This window comes from Myotis lucifugus, unplaced genomic scaffold (assembly GCF_000147115.1).
Source record: "Myotis lucifugus unplaced genomic scaffold, Myoluc2.0 scaffold_387, whole genome shotgun sequence".
Lineage (NCBI taxonomy): Eukaryota > Metazoa > Chordata > Mammalia > Chiroptera > Vespertilionidae > Myotis > Myotis lucifugus.
The window spans coordinates 68,282-88,133 of NW_005871435.1; the positions used below are offsets into that span (position 1 = coordinate 68,282).

At 39.4% G+C, this 19,852-nt stretch overlaps 1 protein-coding gene and 1 non-coding gene across 2 annotated transcripts in view; both read right to left on the reverse strand.

Moving 5' to 3' along the window:
* Nucleotides 1-19,852, reverse strand: part of HEATR6 (HEAT repeat containing 6) — a 28,171-nt gene that overhangs the window by 7,585 nt on the left and 734 nt on the right. Inside the window, exons 2-14 of the mRNA XM_006101906.3 lie at nt 17,884-17,991; nt 15,402-15,542; nt 14,823-14,938; nt 13,905-14,019; nt 12,536-12,637; nt 11,257-11,394; nt 8,337-8,638; nt 6,965-7,142; nt 6,447-6,653; nt 5,900-5,999; nt 3,310-3,665; nt 2,172-2,294; nt 1,725-1,811 (exon numbers count right to left, since the gene is read on the reverse strand). Of these exons, the coding sequence (XP_006101968.2) occupies nt 1,725-1,811; nt 2,172-2,294; nt 3,310-3,665; nt 5,900-5,999; nt 6,447-6,653; nt 6,965-7,142; nt 8,337-8,638; nt 11,257-11,394; nt 12,536-12,637; nt 13,905-14,019; nt 14,823-14,938; nt 15,402-15,542; nt 17,884-17,991 (2,073 nt within the window). The remainder of the gene's footprint in view (nt 1-1,724; nt 1,812-2,171; nt 2,295-3,309; nt 3,666-5,899; nt 6,000-6,446; nt 6,654-6,964; nt 7,143-8,336; nt 8,639-11,256; nt 11,395-12,535; nt 12,638-13,904; nt 14,020-14,822; nt 14,939-15,401; nt 15,543-17,883; nt 17,992-19,852) is intronic.
* Nucleotides 4,019-4,122, reverse strand: LOC111823084. The gene has a single exon (XR_002826071.1). It is a non-coding gene; the product is annotated as a U6 spliceosomal RNA (small nuclear RNA).

A 19,852-nucleotide genomic window follows, 5' to 3' on the forward strand; every position in this document is an offset into this window, starting at 1 on the left:
CAGTCCCTCAAGGGAGGCATCTGAAGGAGTACCTTTCCAAATCCTTCCCATGCTTTATAAAACCCGGCTTTCACTTTGCACACTGTCTGGAGTTCGGTGTCTCACTTCTGCCCCCACAGATTTAGTCCTAAGTGTTACCATGTATCCCGTGCACCAGTTCTGTCCTCCCCACAATCCTAGCTCCCTGGAAACCCAGTCTGGGCCTTCCCCAGCCCAAACCAGGAGAATGTGGACAGCTGTGGTTGCCAACCTCCAAGATGGCCCACAGTGATCCTCGCTGCCTAATGTTTAAGAGGCAGTCCCCTCCCACACTGACTGGGGCTGACCTGTGTAACCAATAGGATGGTGTGGTAATGACACTGAAACTTCTGAAGCTGGGTCATAAAAACCCTGCAGCGCTCTCTCGCTCTCTCTCTCTCTCTCTCTCTCTCTCTCTCTCTCTCTCTCTCTCTCTCCCTCTCTCTCTGATTCACTTGCTGTGGGGAAGCCAGCTTCTAAGTCAAGAGAACACTCAGGCAGCCCTCTGGAGAGGTCCTGGTGGGGAGGAAGCGAGGCCTGCTCCCAATAGCCAGCACTAACTTGCTAGGCATGTGAGTGAGTCTCCTTGGAAGACCCTCCCAGCCGGTCAAGCTCAGTGACTGCGCCCCTGCCATCATCCTGATTAACAACCTCATGAGAGTCCTGAGCCACAACCACCCAGCTAAGCTGCTCTCAATTCCCGACCCAGAGAAAGTATGCGAGAATAAATGTATACTGTTTTAAGCCAAGTTCAGGATAATTTCTTATTCAACAATAGATAACTCAGAAAGTATATCCCATTTTTAAAGATGAAACAATACTTGAATGTGAACAGCGTAAGAGTCTTGCCCAGTCACTTGACAAACAAGGGGAGAAGTTTAGATTCTAACCCAGGTCTCTCTGGTAGCAAAACTCAACTCATCTCCCTGCAAATGGTGACATTTCAGCTTTAGTAGCAGACGAAGGAAGGGACTAGAGCTAGACATTCTTAATTCCCTGCAAGGATGATGGAAACTGTGAAGGAAAAAGGACAAATGGGATGAGGAGGGCAGAGGGAGAAAACTGTTGCATTGATTTTGCTTTTGGCACTAAGTAGGAGCCTTTTTTTGGTGAGGTCACGTGTTCCTTCTCCAAAGAAGAACTGGCACAGTGTGGGGGCAACAGACACAACCTAACATCTCAAGAATTTAACCGGAGTCAGGAAGGGGGTTGCGGCAGTGAGGGATTAGCATTCATTGAGCACTACTATTTGTCAGCATCTTTACCTTTCATTCCATCTTCCAACAGCCCTAGGAGTTAAGGATTTTTCTTCCTCTTTAAAATGAGAAACTATATTCACAAGCACATAATTAGCTGGTGCTCCCTAGATTTGATCTCTTGTCTTCTGATTCTAAATTCTAGGCTCTCCTCACCATTCTAGTCTGCCTCTTGGGCAGGCTGAGTAACCAAACTAGATTTTGTGCAAAAGAAATCATTGGTTTTTGCATAGCTAATAATTTGTTACACATAATCTTACCACACCCTGGACTGCAAATAAACTGAAATGCAAATAAAACCTATTTATCCTAGTATCTCATTATCCAAGATAATAAACCATAAGTTTTGACATCGGAAAAAACCATCCACTCCACTTTATAATTGAACCTAAAAAATAAACTGACCGAAGCACTAAGAAAAGAGGAATCTATGAATTGACATCTACTTACCAAGGTGACGGGCACTCTCTGTTCAGGTGCTAGGCTGGAATCTGGCTTGTACTGTTGTATTAAGCCTGTACCCAGTTCTTCCAGAAGCTGTGAAGATAAAAGAAACAGGTTATCAAAGCAGAGTATTAGAACTGTGGAGGTAAAAGACTACTTCCATGTGAAGATTACCTCCAATCAAGGGGAAAAATAATTTCCAACTGATTCTTTCTTTTCAAAGTAACTTCTATGTCAGAGGCACTCTTTCCGGAACAAAATCACCAGCTATATACTATATGGTTAATCTCTTCCCAAATCAATTCTTTGGGTTTATATAGAGAGCTGAAAATAGAGGAATGGATGACTTTCCTACCAGAAACCTCTGGAAGAAACCTCTGATGAACAGGCAACAGAAGGAAGAATATAAAAGGAAGAAAAGAAGAAGAGCCTGTGGTTTTTCATGAAAATCACCTTTGCTCCATGAAGCTGGATAGAAGGATCTGCTTCCCCCATGCACTTGCAAATCACCTCTGCAAGCTCCATCAAGTAGACCTGAGCCACGGAAAAGTAGCCCTTTGCCAGATGAGCCAACACCTGCAAAGAGAACAGAGCATGAACTCCAAGCCCTGAATGCAGGGCTGCAATGCCCAGAAAAGTATTTCAATATTTCAGAAACCACTCACACTTAACAAAGTGTTGAAATATGATGTTGAATGAAATGCAGAACAACCATAATCTTTATTTTATGGCTAAAATTAATGAACTATATCATATAATTTTATAGTGCTTTATAATTTACAAAATACGTTTCATTAAGGTTATCAACATTATTGCATTTAAGGAAGCCTGGGTATAATTTTTTGAGGTAGGTCTTAATTTAACATTTCAGCTGAAGAAACTAAGGCTAAAAATGTTAAAGGTTAAAGAGGTTAATGGACATGTTTAATATTAAGCAGATAAAGAACCCAGGACCAAACCTGTCTTAGATCATACTTGAGTACAGAAAAAGCAAGTACTTTAATCTAGAGTTGTTTTCTTCCTTTGAGGGAGTAATTATATTTTGTTGTCTCTAAGCAGATAGAAGATAAAAGAAAAACCACACAGCCAGTTTGGCTCAGTGGATAGAGTGTCAGCCTGTGGACTGAAGGGTCCCAAGTTAGATTCCGGTCAAGGGCACATGGCCGGGTTGTGGGCTTGATCCCAGTAGGAGGTGTGCAGGAAGCAGCCGATCAGTGATTCTCATCATTGATGTTTCTATCTCTCCCTCTCCCTTCCTCTCTGAAATCAATAAAAATATGTTTTAAAAAAAGATTACACAATTTCTTTCAGAATTACTATGTAATTATTATATCTGTCATATAATACCCGAGGTGAGTAAAATGGCTTGCAATGAAAATGAGTGAACCTGACATTTTACAACCAAAGCCACCAACAATCTTAACAAAACAAGCACCAATAAACAAGGCACTCACATCTACAATACAACTCCCACTGACACCGCTGACATGGCTCAGCTTTACATATTTTCACGGACTCACTCCTCACCCGCACCCTATGAAGGAAGAATAATTAACTTCCGTTCCAGAGACGAGGAAATGACACCTCCTACCTGTAAGGCCTCCAGTCGCATGGGGGATGGCATATAGGTGCTTCCTGCTGCACAGCCAGCATCGCTACCTGAACAGGAGTCCTCCTTGGGCAGCACAACAGTGGAAATGCAAAGCCGAATGAGCCAGCAGGGCTCTGCAGACCCCGTGGGGGAGCTAACTGATGCTTCTTCCAGAAAGGGTCCTGCCGGGGCTTTCTTCCACCAATCAGGGGGGCTGAGGTGGGGGGTTGCTGAATCGCTATTGCCGAGTCCAGAAGAACAGGGCTGTTGTAGAAGCAGCTGAACTTCAGGTAAAGGTGCGTGAGTGGATACTATGGCTCCCAAGAGTGTGAGACTTGACACACGGACATTAACGTCTGTCAAAGGAAACAGTAAGACTCTATCACCATGGGAACAGCTGTCAGAAGGACCACAGTTATCCCTGCAAGCAACTAAGAATTATGGCCTCCTTGTTTAATCCGAATCTAATTAAACCAGACCTATTTACTAGCTTATAGGAAATACAGGGGCCAGAAACAGAAGTTAACACTATGAAGAAACTATCAGATAAACGGAGAATATGAGATATTCTACAGGGCAATTGGCTTGGACTTTTCCTAAACTCAGTATCATGAAAGAAAAAAAAAGGGTTGGGGGCTATTCTAGATTTAAAAAGGCTAAAGTGACATAAAAACTAAATGCAATATATAAACCTTGAATGAACATAGGTGTTTTTGTTTTGTTTTTTACAAATTTGCGTGTCATCCTTGCGTAGGGGCCATGCTAATCTCTGTATCGTTCCAATTTTAGTATATGTGCTGCCGAAGCAAGCACAGAGGTGTGTGTTTTTTTAAAAATATATTTTATTGATTTTTTTACAGAGAGGAAGGGAGAGGGATAGAGAGTTAGAAACATCGATGAGAGAGAAACATCGATCAGCTGCCTCCTGCACACCTCCTACTGGGGATGTGCCCGCAACCAAGGTACATGCCCTTGACGGGGAATCGAACCTGGGACCCTTGAGTCTGCAGGCCGACGCTCTATCAACTGAGCCAAACTGGCTTCGGCAGGTGTTTTTTTTTTTAAAGCTATAAAAGACTTTTTGGGACACATGGGGAAATTTAAATGTGAATAAGATGGTAGACAATATTATGGAATCAATATAAATTTCTTAGGTGGAAAACTGGTTTTGTGTTTTTTAGGTTATCTTTATTCTTAAGATATGCATGCTGACGTATTTAGGGTAAAATATCATATCTATAATTTACTTTCAAATGGCTCAAGGAAAAAAGTCAATATAAATATATACACATACATGAAAATACACATATACACACATATTTATATATACATACACACACACATATATATGTAGAAAGAGACACAGAAAGCAAATATGACAAAAATTAACAATGTTAAATCTAGGTAGAGATATCGATGTTTCTAACTCTCTATCCCTCTCCCTTCCTCTCTGTAAAAAAATCAATAAAATATATTAAAAAAAAAAAGTTGATGGAGGACAGAGTCAGACACTTGAAAGGGACCTCTGAGACATGGTTTACAGATGCAGTAGAATAAGCAGAGGACTGAGCCACAAGACCTGGGTTGTTTTAATCTTACTTCTGTCACTAATGTGATGAGACACCTTCAGGCAAGATTTATCTTTTGGGGTCCCATTTTACACATTGGTAAAAGGAGTGAACTGGACTCAGTTTCCGCGTCACTATTTCAGTTAAGCCTTATAAGTCTTACGAGATAAGTATAATGCTTCCTGTTAGGAGGAAATTAGAGTTCAGAGAGGGCAGAAGTGGGAGTCTGACTGACTCCAGGTCCAGGACCCCTCCCACGATGTCACAGAAAAAATACACACCGCCATCAAGTTCTGTAATTTTGAATAAAAAACTGAACTTTTTAGAATGTGGTCAGATCATAAAGCTTGCAAACAAAAGAAAAACAAATGTTTTAAAGGCAAGTGTTACAGTACATATACAGGGGTTGGCAAAAGTAGATTTATAGTTGTTCATATGGAAAATAATACAATAATTAATAAATAATACAAGATGTTTCATGTACTCACAACAGTAACCCTAGTTTTGCCTACCCCTGCATATTATGTGTGGAAGAAGTCAGGAAATACCAAGAAACAAGACTGTAGTTAGTGGAGATTTGAGGTTCTGGAGGTTCTGGAATTTTAACTGATCTTCAGAGGAAATAAAGTTGAGGAAGTTAGGTTTTATATTCCAGTTTTTCTTTTTTAAAAGATGATGTCTGTCTATTTGACTGTCCATCCATCCTCTACTTATGACTAAAGGATATAAACTATTACATACAGGAGGGGATCCCTTGCACTTGGCTCAGTCTAAAGGGATACCCTGATTACTGCACTGAAGTAGCAAAGAGGCATTCAACTTTACAAACAATTTTCCAGCTCACTTCCACCCAGTGGTACTTCAGAGGCCAAAAGTGGAGTTCTAGCAATGTGATTCTCCTGAACGCTTGGGGAGGGTAAGGAGAGATATCTTAGAGCTGTACAATTGCTGTGAATATTTTTAAACTAATAATCTAGATTTGACGGATATAAAGAAGCAAATAATTTTAAATTCCCACCAACCTTTGTGGCGGACATAAGGCTTTATTTGGTTCCAGACTTTGGTCAGCAGGCTGAGCTTCAGACGGTTATAAGGCGAATTTGATACTAAATTTGCAAGGCACTGCAAAGCACAAGAATAGCTGCTTAACAGACCTGATTAAGCCATAACATAAAAACAAAATTTTACAGCATTTAATTTAAAAAGAAGTCTTCACATTTATTTGAAAATCACTCATTTTCTTTTCTGTCTTTGGGGGTGGGAGGGAGATAGCACTTGTTTTCTCATTGGTACAACTTAAAACTAAATATAAAGGAGTGTTCTTTGTTTTTTTGTTTGCTTGTTTTTAGTAAATCATGTATTTGGACATACAGGGTAGTAGGTAAGATCAAATAAGTAGGTACAAATAGGATATCTTCAAATAAAATGACTACTTAGTTATATTCTTAAGTTACTTTTCAGCATTGCAAAACATTATACACATATGTAATACTCTTGGTAATACTTTAAGCAATAAAACAATTAGAAAATAATTATATAAAATTGAAACAGATAACTGGGCACATTTACCTTAATGATCTGAGTAAGGGTCTGTGAGGATGACTCAGCCACCAACGCTAACAAAAGACATCTGTGCAACTCTCTGATACTGGAAGCGATCATGACAGAGAAGGGAGTGAAAGCCCTTCTGTGGTCACTGGTATCTTCAGCAACAGAAAGAAACTGCTTTGAGCCTTCCAAGATGGCAGACAAAGCTTGCAGAGCGCAGGCACGCGTCTGAAATTTCAGGATGATTCACATCAGTTAGTTAAAAATCAGGAGTCAGATCCCCTTCTTCTGATATACATTTTTCATTTTCAAAATTTTTAGGATAATTTTAATTGGAATAAAGGCAATGGGATTATCTACCAGGTCCTAAAAGTAGCCATGAGCTAGGCCCTTGCACCCCACACCTGGGTTGGTATTAGTAAGAGCTGTGTTCATGTAAGATTGGACAGGGCAGAGAAAACAACAAAAACAACAGGGCAGAGAAAATAACAGTAAAGTTTTTCTTCCTAGCATAACACTGAGAATCTAAGTGCTCTTACCTTTGGGGAAGGATCTTTTAATGTAAGAGTCATCAAGGAAACAGACTGTGGGCTTCCAAGCTCAGGTGTATCAGAAACAAAGGCTGACCAGTAGCCATAAAGAACTTTTTTTTCTATTGATTTTATAGTAGAAAGAAAACAAGCTAATGCTCCTTGGCGAACTTTGGCTTGGTAAGACCTTTAATAACCAAGAGAAGAAAGGAAAAAAGTCCTTTAATAGTTCTTAAAAATATAAGCATGAAATAAAATTTATTTCAGCCAACTCAAATGATACATTGAGAAGTTCAACATTCTAAGTCCTAAAGATGCTAATACAATATTAAAAAATTATTTTTCAAAATACAATGAAAACGTGTTAAAGCAATTTGTTTATATAACACATTAATAAAATTGACAATTAAAAAACACAACTAGTTGCTGAAACCGGTTTGGCTCAGTGGATAGAGCGTTGGCCTGCGGACTGAAAGGTCCCAGGTTCGATTCCGGTCAAGGGCATGTACCTGGGTTGTGGGCACATCCCCAGTAGGACATGTGCAGGAGGCAGCTGGTCGATGTTTCTCTCTCTCATCGATGTTTCTAACTCTCTCTCTCCCTTCCTCTCTGTAAAAAATCAATAAAATATATATATATAAAAAAATAAAAGTACATTGTCATAAGTACAAAAAGCTATTAAAAAACACACAACTAGATAGAGAATAAAAGGGCAGCATTTAAAAAATATACATATTTTATTGATTTTTTTACAGAGAGGAAGGGAGAGGGATAGAGAAAAACACTCGATGAGAGAGAAACATCGATCAGCTGCCTCCTGCACACCCCCTACTGGGGATGTGCCCGCAACCAAAGGTGCATGAAAAGGGCAGCATTTTGATGTTAGGAAACTGCAGAGTATCCATTCATCCAACAAACATGTCCTGAGTATCCTCACTGATGTGCCAGATACTGTGCTGAGGTTGGCAGACATAAACCAGCCCCTGCCACTGGCCGGCTTATTAATGGCAGAGACAGAGTGGAAGAGAGAACTACAACACATTATGATTGACACTAAGGTACAGATAAGGTCACACAGCAGAGGTACCTAAGCCAGAATGGGGGCGGGGAAGCTCAGAAAAGGCTTCTCAGAGGACATGACTGCTGAGTAATGGTTAACAAGACAAAAAGACCAAAAAAAAAAGTGAAAGAAAGAATATTCCAGGCAGAGAAACCTCATGCACAAAGGCAAATCAAGAGAATGGGCAAAATGCAGAGTAATGCAAAGTCCCATAAAAATTAGAACATTTAAGTTGAATCACATGCAGCAGTCAGTGTTTTAAGCAAAGTTATAAAAACTTACATGCAATTTCAATATAAAAATATAACAAAATACTACTACCTCATTTTACTCTGCATGCCTCCTTCAGTATCAGAATAGTCTGAGTCACTACTGCTGACCCTTTTCCAACCGGAAGAACTGAAGGGTGAGGAGACTCCATCTTTTCCTGCAGTTCCACTTCCATCTAACCGCAAACTCTGGACAGCCAAGGAGGAGGGAGACTGGGTGCTCCCTTCATGCAGGTTCGCTCTGCCCAAGCCAGTAACTGGGGCTGCTTCTCTTTCACCACTGGACTCTTCCTCCTCCTCTTCCTCTCCTGGCTGGATTTTCCTTGGTTTTATTTTTGATTTTTTCTTTCTATTCTGATGATAAGAGCAAATGAAAACATACATATATATATATGATAGTAATTTCAAAACAGCTTCTGAGTCACTAGTCCTTTCTCATTTGTTAATTACCAAATATGTCCCCAACATGTAGTTGAAAGAAGTAAAAATAAAGTGGCACTTACTTAACACCCCATGTGTCAGTCACTATGCTAAGTGCTTACACGTACTCTATGGGATTAAAAGAAGCAAGGTATGAAAAATGTGAGACAGCAAAACTTGTGGCCTGGGTTACCAGGTATCTTCCACCTCTGTGACCCTGGGCAAATCAGTGAGCCCCTGTGAGCCTGACCTTCATCACGTAAGTATAAGGCTAATAGCACCTACCTTGCACAGTTGTTGTGAAAGCATTCAGCCTTCTCAACTGGGGTTCTGCAAGAGAATCAAGGTCTATAGAAAATGACGAGTGACTATTTTCTCAGTTCTCCCAAACAAGATACATAGTCAGTACCACTCTAGGTGTATGGGAGAGACATTCATCCATTAGGTACAATGCATGTTTTAGAGCATTGGGGCTTTGTAGGTGTAGATATTAAGTAAAAGCCGGTTACTTTTCTCCTATGGCTTTTTGACATCCCCAAATCTTTGGAATCCGTGCCCTCCTCTGCATATTCAAAATCCATGACCTTGGGGAAGAAGGTCCTCATCACTCCTATCTTAGATTATTAATGTGGCTCCAGACTCATACCCTTTTACTTGCTACCAGTTATTTTTCTAAAATGCAAATCTTTTCTCACTCTGCTCTATAAGATTCTTTGAATCTCTACCCCCTATATGATAAAAGTCCAAATTCCTTAGCATGCTATACAAGACTCTTATGATTTGGCCTCTGCTACATACTTGCCTGACCCTTCCCTTCTGCACACCCGACACTCTACACCTACTGGTTAACAATGGGCTATATGCACTCTCATTTTCTATATTTTTGCATTTTTTGTTCCTTCAAAATAAAAATGTTCCTTTTCTGTACTAATACTCATTCTGGAGTCTTAGTTTAGCCACATCTTTTAAAAAGTCTCTGACTCCTCAATTTGTTTGGATGTCCTGAATGTGTTCCCAAAGTACTCTGTGAATATGCTGATGAAAGAAATCCCAATACTGCATTGCAGTTATTTATTCATCTTCATCTTTCCCTTCAAACTCCTAAAAACTATGTGTACTAGTTAATGCGGATTTTTTCCAATAGATGGAGTTACACATATGCTGATATATATGTGATTTGATATGCATGCTATTTTATTATATTGACAAGCTTCAAAACTTCATATGTCAAATTTTCTGAAGGTGTTAACATCATAGATATTTCTATGCTTAAAAATGTCGAATTTCGTGCCAAAAAAAGAGCATTTGCGGGAAGTTTTAATTCATTACTTTATTTTGAAGAAAAGTGCTTCTGAAAGTTATCGTATACTTCGGGAAGCTTATGGTGAACATGCTCCATCTCAAGATACTTGTGAACGCTGGTTTAAACGCTTTAAAAGTGAGGATTTCGATGTGAAAGACAAAGAACATCCAGGTCAACCGAAAAAAGTCTGAAGACCAATTACAAGCATTATTGGATGAAGATGCGTGTCGAACTCAAAAACAACTTGCAGAAAGATTAAACGTTGCTCAGCAAAGAATTTCTGATCGTTTACAAGCAATGGGAAAGATTTTAAAGGAAGAAAAATGGGTGCCATGTCAACTGAATGAAAGACAAATGGAAAACCAAAAAGTCATCGGTAAAATGTTGCTTCAACGGCACAAAAGAAAGTCTTTGGCATTGAATTGTGACTGGTGATGAAAAGTGGATTTATTTTGAGAATCCCAAACACACAAAATCATGGGTTGATCCAGGTCAACCATCAACATTGACTGCAAGGCCAAATCGCTTTGAAAAGAAGACAATGCTCTGCATTTGGTGGGATCAGGAAGGTGTGGTATTATGAGCTTCTAAAATCAGGTGAAACCATTACTACTGATCACTACTGACAACAAATAATCAATTTGAACCACGCTTTGATCGTAAAACCACCAGAATGGGCCAGAAGACACTTTTGCTTCATGATGACGCACCATCACACACTTCAAAACCAGTTAAAGACACGTTAAAAGATCTTGCCTGGGAAGTATTAACCCACTCGCTGACTGGTAATTAATGGTCTAGAGAGGAAAAATTACAGTCCAAAGGCCAAATCCAGCCTCGCACACACAGCCTGTTTCTATAAATAAAGTTTTATTGGAATACGCCACACCCATTCATTAACATAGTGGCTGCTTTTGCACTAGGACATCAGTTGCAAATACATACCAACAAGCCCTTCACAAAAAAAGTTTGTTGACTCTTGAGCATTTGAGGGATGAGGATGCTGGGCTTTGGGTGTAAAGTGAATGCTCATTTTTATTGCTGTTATACTTACTAGATATCTTACAAGTATAAGATGCTCTAAATGGTATTTTCAGCAGTGTGTTGAATTTAAATTTATTATTTTAAAATCCCTAAACTGAACCAAATTCAAATGAGCCTTTGGCACAATAGTGATGCAAATCATAGAAAACACATAGCAAGCAATAAAAACAATCTGCAACTTAAATCTAAATAGACATAAATGTACCATAGCTGGTCGAGAAGCACTGGATTCTGGTAGTTGCAATTTGACAGGTGGTCGTCCATCATACTGAGGAAGTGGAGTCGGGTATAATACCGTGGGCATCTCTATGTTTATTCCGGGGAGTCCATGAAACATGGATTTCTAATGATGACGATTAAGAAAGCACATGCAAAAAACCATAAAGAACCAGAATTATCCATTATGTTCTGGATCACAAAGACAACAAATTAATGTTAAGAAGCTTATTAAGGAAATAAAAATGGGACTGAGGATAGCTTATAAGACTTAATGAAGAGTTTAATCACATCCAGCTAGGTCTGATTTGAGCAGACCAGATTAGACCTGATTTTAGTTTATTCATTTACTTACTATTTTACTTATTATAAAATTTATCCAGGTTTATGTAATTATTTTATCTAAATATAAATTTTTAATTTAGCTTATCCATGTCCACACGTAGATATCTGTCTGCCTATCTATTTGGGAGTAGGAAGATGGCACAGGGAAAACATTAAAATTTCAGTCATGATAAAGCTAAATTATCATACATGGCTTTCATCTGAGGCTAGCACAAAGCTTCTTACTATTTTCTGACCGTAATGATGACAATTGGGTCCCCAGAGAGGCTGACTTGACTTTCCCACTGACTGGCAGGCTCAGAAGCCAAAGGATGTACTGGCGGCCTACTGACACACATCTTTTTTTCTTTTTCTTTAACATTTTTCATTGATTTCAGAAAGGAAGGGAGAGAGATAGAAACGTCAATAATAAGAATCACTGATTGGCTGCCTCCTGCACACCCCCTACTGGGGATCAAGTCCAAAACCGGGGCATCTGCCCTTGACTGGAATTGAACCCGGGGCCCTTCAGTCCACAGGCTGACGCTCTATCCACTGAACCAAACCAGCTAGGGCCTGACATACATCTTGATTGGCCTATCTATTATAGGGGGGCGAGAGGCAAGGAGAAGACCTGGTTCTTCTTTCAAATATAGTTTCAAGATCATCTAAAATTAAATTATTTCCAGATTATACAAAGTCCCTTCCTAAGTTAAGATAGATAAAATTTTAGAATTTTGAGACATGTACTAAATAAAGCAAGGTTTATTGTTTTCAGTTCTTAATTTTAAGTAAGTTTGAATATGAACATTTTATTCTTCTCTCTTAAAACATAATACCCCAAAACTAGCTTTAGAGTGATAACATAGTCCTTATGCCTGGGGTTTAAATAGGAAAGATATTAACCATAATCAGGATGTGGGTTTAAACAGACAATGCCTTACCTTGAGCACAGCTAGAAGAGCTCCAAGTTCATCCGTCTGTGTCAATTTCATTTTCCCACCATTTAGAAGAGACTGTATACCTTTTAATGCATTTTGTAACAACTAGGGGGGGAAAAGAAGACCAAGTTAAAAGGTAAGTGAAATTTGGTTGCCCAGGGATCAACTTTCTAGCACCACTTATGATGGAAGAGAAAATGTCTTTAGATGATGAAAAAAACTTTAAACAGGGACGGGGGTGGGGGTGAGGGGCGTGGTGGGGGGAGAGGGGTGCGGGAACAAAAACAAAAATACCCCATGAAGATCCAGGGAAGATATCTGATGAACTACTAGTTATTTTCTAGAACAGAGTGTTTTTATTGAATAAGAGTGGTCTTGTATACATGTTTCCAAATCAGCATGTACAAATGGTAGGAAAAAAAGAAGAGACATTTAGTGGGAAGAATGTGATAGGAATGAAAAAGCGGCAGCAGAGACAAGAGGCAGGGGATCTATAATACAACCACCTCAGCAGCTCTCAAAGGCAAAGAAATGAATGTGGGAGCCGGTTTCTGGAGAGCAATTCTGATCAAGATTGATTTTTGACTCAGTAATCTCATTTCCAGAATTCTATCCTTAAGAAATGCTCCTCACATGGAGAGGATGTAAACTGCAGTCTTTTTGAAATAGTGGAAACATTGAGAAAACTTCAATTTCCATCAATTATGACAATGATTATATAAAAAGCTAATTCTCTCCCCCACCCCCGTTTTGCCACTCTATTTAAAAAAAAAAAAATCAATAAACATGTCCTCAGATGAGAATTAAATTAAAAATAAGTAAAAAAAAAACAAATAAAAAAGTCAATAGTCTGCAACTATATTGCTTTTATAGTCAGGAGGGGGGAAAATAGTGTTCTTTAAAATCCTACAATTGCAAAACAAAAACAACAGCAAAACAAAACAAACAAAAACAGTTTCTTATAATTTAAACTTGAAAGATATGATTTCAGTCTTTTTAGGTTATCAACATTCCACTTATGCCTAGATCTCTAGACAAAACTAATATACTAGTAGCAACCAAATTAAAATCTTTGGTAACGGCTTTGTTTCCACTGCTGCTTCTAGTCCAGCCGTGGGCAAACTACGGCCCGCGGGCCGGATCCGGCCCGTTTGAGATGAATAAAACTAAAAAAAAAGAAAGACCGTACCCTTTTATGTAATGATGTTTACTTTGAATTTATATTAGTTCACACAAACACTCCATCCATGCTTTTGTTCCGGCCCTCCGGTCCAGTTTAAGAACCCATTGTGGCCCTCGAGTCAAAAAGTTTGCCCACCCCTGTTCTAGTCTCATCTGTTACATTCACAAGATTAGTGATAGTCCCACCTACCATGCAAAACGTGATATCATCCATATCAGGTGATTTTGGAGACTGTAAAATGGTCAAGAAAGCTTGGAAGCAGATATTCTGGTAGGGCTCCTCCAAGTACGGCTGTCCTGGCACACTAAAACACACACAGAGAAAGCAAGTCAGTCTCCTTCGAAATGGGTCTTGCAAGAGAATAGAATTAAAAGTAGCAATAATATAGACTGACAGAGTTGGAATGTACTCTTGAATAAAACTGTATTATGGAAGACTGTGCACTTGGGTACAGGCTCAAGACTGAAATGAATTGGAAGAATGGTTTCCATAGGGAAAAGTTACAGAAGTTTGTGGCAGAAGAAGTATGGAGAAAGAAATCTTATTTAATTCTGCAAGAGGAATCATGCCGACAGATCCTGTCAAGTCAGAAACATACAGCTGAATCATGCCTTCCTAGTCCCTGGACAACACTGCAATGTAGAGACAAAATATCCTAATCAGTTCAAGTTTGTGCTGCTCACTTTCTACTGCATAAATCTAGAATTGGGCAGCTGGGATTGGTTCCATTTTCTTAGAAGAAATTGGCCTTCACAGACAAATCTCACCAAAGCTTAAATTCATATGAATAGATCCTTCTAAAACACTGAGTAAGATTAGAATTTATACCAGTAGAAAACAAAAACTTGACATATTGCACATATATCGCTTTTACTATATTTTAGCAATAAGGTCCTAGTCTATTTTCCTTCATTTCTTTACAAGCTTTCTTTACAAACAATATGAGAGTTAAAAATAAGCAATATATTATTAGCAAAGAACATGGGAAATGCAAAATAGGTTGATTTTCGAAGTTGGCTCTGGCTTCAGACAGATTGAACCACCTACAAGGAGCCCACAAGAGGCCCTATGTTATTACAACTGGGAAGTCTGATGGGACCCACGTACCTGAGACATAGGTTTGCCATACAATGCACTGCAGCTCTCCTAACTTCAGGGTCAGACTGAGCCAAGTCACTCAACTTCATCAAGAGTCCACTCTTGCCTAATAAGTCTGGGAGATACTAAAACAAAACGGCAGCCAGTGTTGGTCAAAGAACAGCTTCTGAAAAATATTACTCTTTAGACAGATTTCATTTTTTAAATTAAAGGGCAGTTAAATACCAAGAGACTAGCTGCTAGATAAATCTTTTCGATGGGGACGCAAAGATATGCCCAAAGACATCAGTAAGAATCATCACTCCCAGCCTAGGTAGTTGCTGAGGTATTTAGTCTTGGCTACGTAATGATAATAAATAATAACGGTTAACATTTACCAAGTGCCAAGCACTTTACAAGTATTCTCACTTCATCCCGAGGAACTATTTACACAAGAGGAAATGAGCCTCGGAGTGGTCGAGTAAGGGTTGCTAAGACACATCTAATTAACGGCAGGACAGAAACCTGAAAAAAGGCCTGTTGGTTCAGGACCTGTGCTCATAACCCTTCAAAAAACAAAAATAACAAACAGAACACAGTTTAAATTACCTTTTGACATCTTGAGCCATTGCCGTAAACCAGAGCTGCCAGGGCTTGAAGAATTTTCACATGTGTCCAGGAGCTGCACTGTTGAATTGCAGAAATTGTATACGCCAACAGAAAATCCAGGTTTCGCTCATCAACTATCACCTATAGATAGAGAAAAAAATACATATGATCTACTTCAAAATTTTTTTTAATCTGTTTCAGACACATATGCTCATCTGAATTAAACTATGTAAGAAAGGGAGTGTGATGTGTCCATCTTTTTTGTGTCAAAAAGATCAGCTCGATAGGCCTTGAAAGTTTGATCAATACAGGGCCTTCTCTTCGCCTCAGTCTTGTTTATTTCTTCCCCTTTACTCCCTCTACTCAAAGTAGAATCTGGCAAATTGCTTGTAACTTTTCCTTGAACTAACCAGACACTGGCAGCTGTAAATATACAGATATGTAAGGCTCAATCCATTGAAATTTCTTCATTCAACTAACTTGCCTTATACATAGTAAGTAAATGCTCAACAAAAACATTGTGAATAAATGTTTACTAAATAGCTAAAAGGTCTCCATAACCCTGTCCTCCAGTTGTTTATAATCTTGTTGGGACAAAGTAGGCTAATCCAAATACCAACTCACAGACAACTGAGATAAGCTATCATCAAATGCTAGAGAGTTGATTAAGGGCTGTAGATGCCATAGGTGATTAGAATGATTCCAACTGCCAGTGTGACAAAGATGATATACCTAAGAACAGTAAACATTCAGAAGCTATCACATCAACCTGAAAAATTCTAAACTTGAAAACACCCTTATTCCATTTATGAAGTCACATGCAGCAGACACTGTTGGTAACCTACCACCATTTACTTCCTCTTTTTAAGATTTTGTTTGGGTGCCCACCTCTTCTACATGAGACCTGAGAGTAAAGCCTAATTAATCTAAGACAGTAGCTCTCTACCAGGGTCAATTTTGTCCACCAGAGAACATTTGGCAATGTTTGTATACATTTATGATTTGTCACAACTGGAGGAATGCTACACACATCTAGTGGGTAGAGGCCAAGGATTCTGCTAAACATTCTACAATGCACAGGAGAGAATTATCCAATCCAAAATCAATAGTGCTGAGGGCGAGAAACCGTGATGTTAGGTTTCAACTTCACATTGTAATCATATAGGGCAGCGGTTGCCAACCGGTGGTCCGAGGACTACTGGTGGTCCGTGAGGTCCGAAAGGTTGGCGACCGCTGATCTAGGGAGCTTAAGCCCTCCAGATGATTCTAATGGGCAGTCAAGGTTGAAATTCCCGATTTAAGCCACTTATGGTCATACCATTCCCTGATTAAACTGCTATAGAGAGGTTTTCATATGACCTACATCTCCCCAGCCAAATATCAAGGGAGGTCTACTGGAGTACATGTGGGCCAAATTTCCTCATTCTTAAAAAAAAAGACATAAAATAAACACTTCTTTTGCTTCTGCTCGGTGTTCTTTATTTTGCATTGATGCCTGGAATTGAAGCAGTCATCAGTCTTCTTATGGCTGTGAGAGATGCTGGCTAAGGATAACCTATATACTGCAGGTGGCAAAATTGAAAGATACCAGTAATCCTCTTATTTTTAAGTACCCCTAGAGCTGCCTCCCATGGGGCATAATTTAAAAAAAATTGTTTAGCTACCCTGGGTTGGCTTTTGTTTCTTGAAGCCAAAAGCACCCTAAATTACTAAGTTTTGTGTGAACTACATTCCTACATTCATATACTCATGTAGTATCTTATAGTAATAGCTTTAATATTTTAACCATTCGTAAAAAAAATAATAAATTTGTTTAGCAAGTTGGAAACAGTTCTAGAGAGAAGGAAGCTATAGTATAGATCTTGATATAAAAAAGGGTGTTTTTATCTAGTATCCTCTTACCTCTAAGCTACTTCTCATGTTTGAAAAATACTAAAAGTAGACCACAAAAATGGCAGTTTTTGGAAAGAGGAAAAAAAACATTGATAGGAGAGGTGTAGAGGACTATTCCAATTTATTATTAGATATATCTTGGTCAAATACACCTTCATGAAAAATTTTAAGACCTGGGGGCCTGAGTGAAATTGGTTTCTTTAGAAACTTCTAGAATTGTACAGAATTTAAAAAAAAATCAGTTATATTTGTTTAATATCATTCTTAGCAGGCATTTCCTTTCTCTTTCAGTGGTTCTCAACCTTCCTAATGCCCCGACCCTGTAATACAGTTCCTCATGTTGTGGTGACCCCCAACCATAAAATTATTTTTGTTGCTACTTCATAACTGTAATTTTGCTACTGTTATGAATCGTAATGTAAATATCTGATATGCTATATGTGTTTTCTGATGGTCGCAACCCACAGGTTGAGAACCGCTGCTAGCTTCTCAAAAGACCAGCCTATCATACCTACCACAGATGCAGTGTTTCAAAGGTACTTATTCTCTAAGCGCACAATCTGAATTCTAAAGTTTCATGAATGATTACCTGTAATGTGTTAAGTAAATGGTGGGTAAGCTGAGACACTTTGCTGACAAGATGATTCTGATTAAGAGGCACCAGTCGGCAAGCTTGGACAAGAAGAGTACTGACATCCTACCAAAAACAAGAACAAAAACAAGACAATGAAAGGTGATACAGTCACGTGAAGAACCCCCTCTGCAAAAGGCAAAATAAAAGTGAATTGTTTACACTCAAAATTGAGGCAGAAAGTAGGAAATGACAGCACAAAACTAGGATGTGCTGGAAATAATATGGTTTTTGTCAGGTTAAAGATTTCAGAGTCTCTACATAAGTAGAGGCAGTATAATTAATAGCCAAAGAAAGGCTTCCGTAATATAAAAGCATACACTGAAGTAAAACATACCAAAAAGTAGCAAACCAGATTTTCTTTTTTTTAAATATTTTTTTGATTTCAGAGAGAAAAGGAGAGGTAGGGAGGAAGGGACGGAGGGAAGGAGGGAAAAAGAAAGAGAAATATCAATGATGAGAGAGAATCATTGGGCTGCCTCCTGCACGCCCCCCAATGGGGATCGAGCTCACAACCTGGGCATGTGCCCTGACCAGGAATCGAACTGTGACCTCCTGGTTCATAGGCTGATGCTCAACCTCTGAGCCATGCCAGTTGGGCAGCAAACCAGATTTTCATTGCCACTGGGAAAATCAGAAATGATGCTTGCATGAATTTAATGTAAAATTAGGGAATTCTAAAAAAACAAAAGTTGCACCATTCATTCATTGATGTTTATTGAATAAAAAGGCTCTGAGCACCTACTATGTGCCAGGTCTTTGTGCTCCAAACATAAACAAACATATTTATGAGCCCTAAAAAGCTCACCATCTAATGAGGGAGATGAAATACAAATACTTAAAGTGACCTAAGCGCTGAAAGAATAAGTACAAACTCTGGGATAATGGTAATTAGGGAGGCCTTGTGGAAGTGAGTTTTCAGCAGAATGTGGAATGATTTGAAGGGTGAGTACAAACCTGTAGACAGACAAGGCTTGAAAGACATTGGAAGCAAAGGGAATGAAGTGTGAAGACTTGGAAATACTCGTGGGAGTGAAATACCAACAGGTGCTTGCGGAACAGTAAGTTGTAAAAGACTGCACACAGGGCACAGGAAGAGGAGTTACAGAACAGGATACTGGAAAGGCACCTATTTTTGGTACAAAAATATCCAATCATACAAATAAAACAAAAGTCCCCAGCTACTCCCTTAATTCCACTCTGCTCCCTAGTAACACGAACTCTTTTTGTTGTGAACTCTTTGTATCTATAAATGTACATACACTCTTAAATCTCCCCGCCCTATACTGGTCTCATACGGTATGAACTGTTCTGTAATTTGCCTTGAGCATTTACTGATATATATTGAAGATCTTCCCAAATCAACAGTTCTACTTCTCCAGATTATCTTCCACCAAAGAAAAGATCACTATCAGCGAAGCAAAGAATGGTTTGTAGAAGGGCTGGATGGAGGCAGGCGATAAGTTAGAGGAGACAAGTGGGGTAGTCCAGCAAGAGTCCCCTGGCCGGAGGGCCTAGGCATTGGCATTTGGTATGGAGAGGAGGGGATGGACAGAGGAATATGAGGAGATAGATTGTAAAGAATCCAGGTTGGATAGGCTCCGGAAGGAAGCAAAGGGGAAGAACCGGTTTGCACCTGTGGGAATTGGCAGACTGTGCATGTGCTTGTGTGTGTGTAGGGGATGGTATGTGGACTCACTGTTGGGAACTGTCAAGTCCGAGGTGCCTGTGAGCACCAGTGTGTTGGGTCAGTGTTCGGGGAATGCAGTGAAGGGTACCCAAGGCCTGACGTGTGAATAACATCACTCAAAGTGCTTCCAAAGGGGTGGCAGGGGGAGGCAGAACTGGCGTGAAGGACCGGAAAAGGCAGGGACTTGTGACAGACGGAGGTTCCAATCCCAGCTCTGCCTTGGCCAGCAATAACACT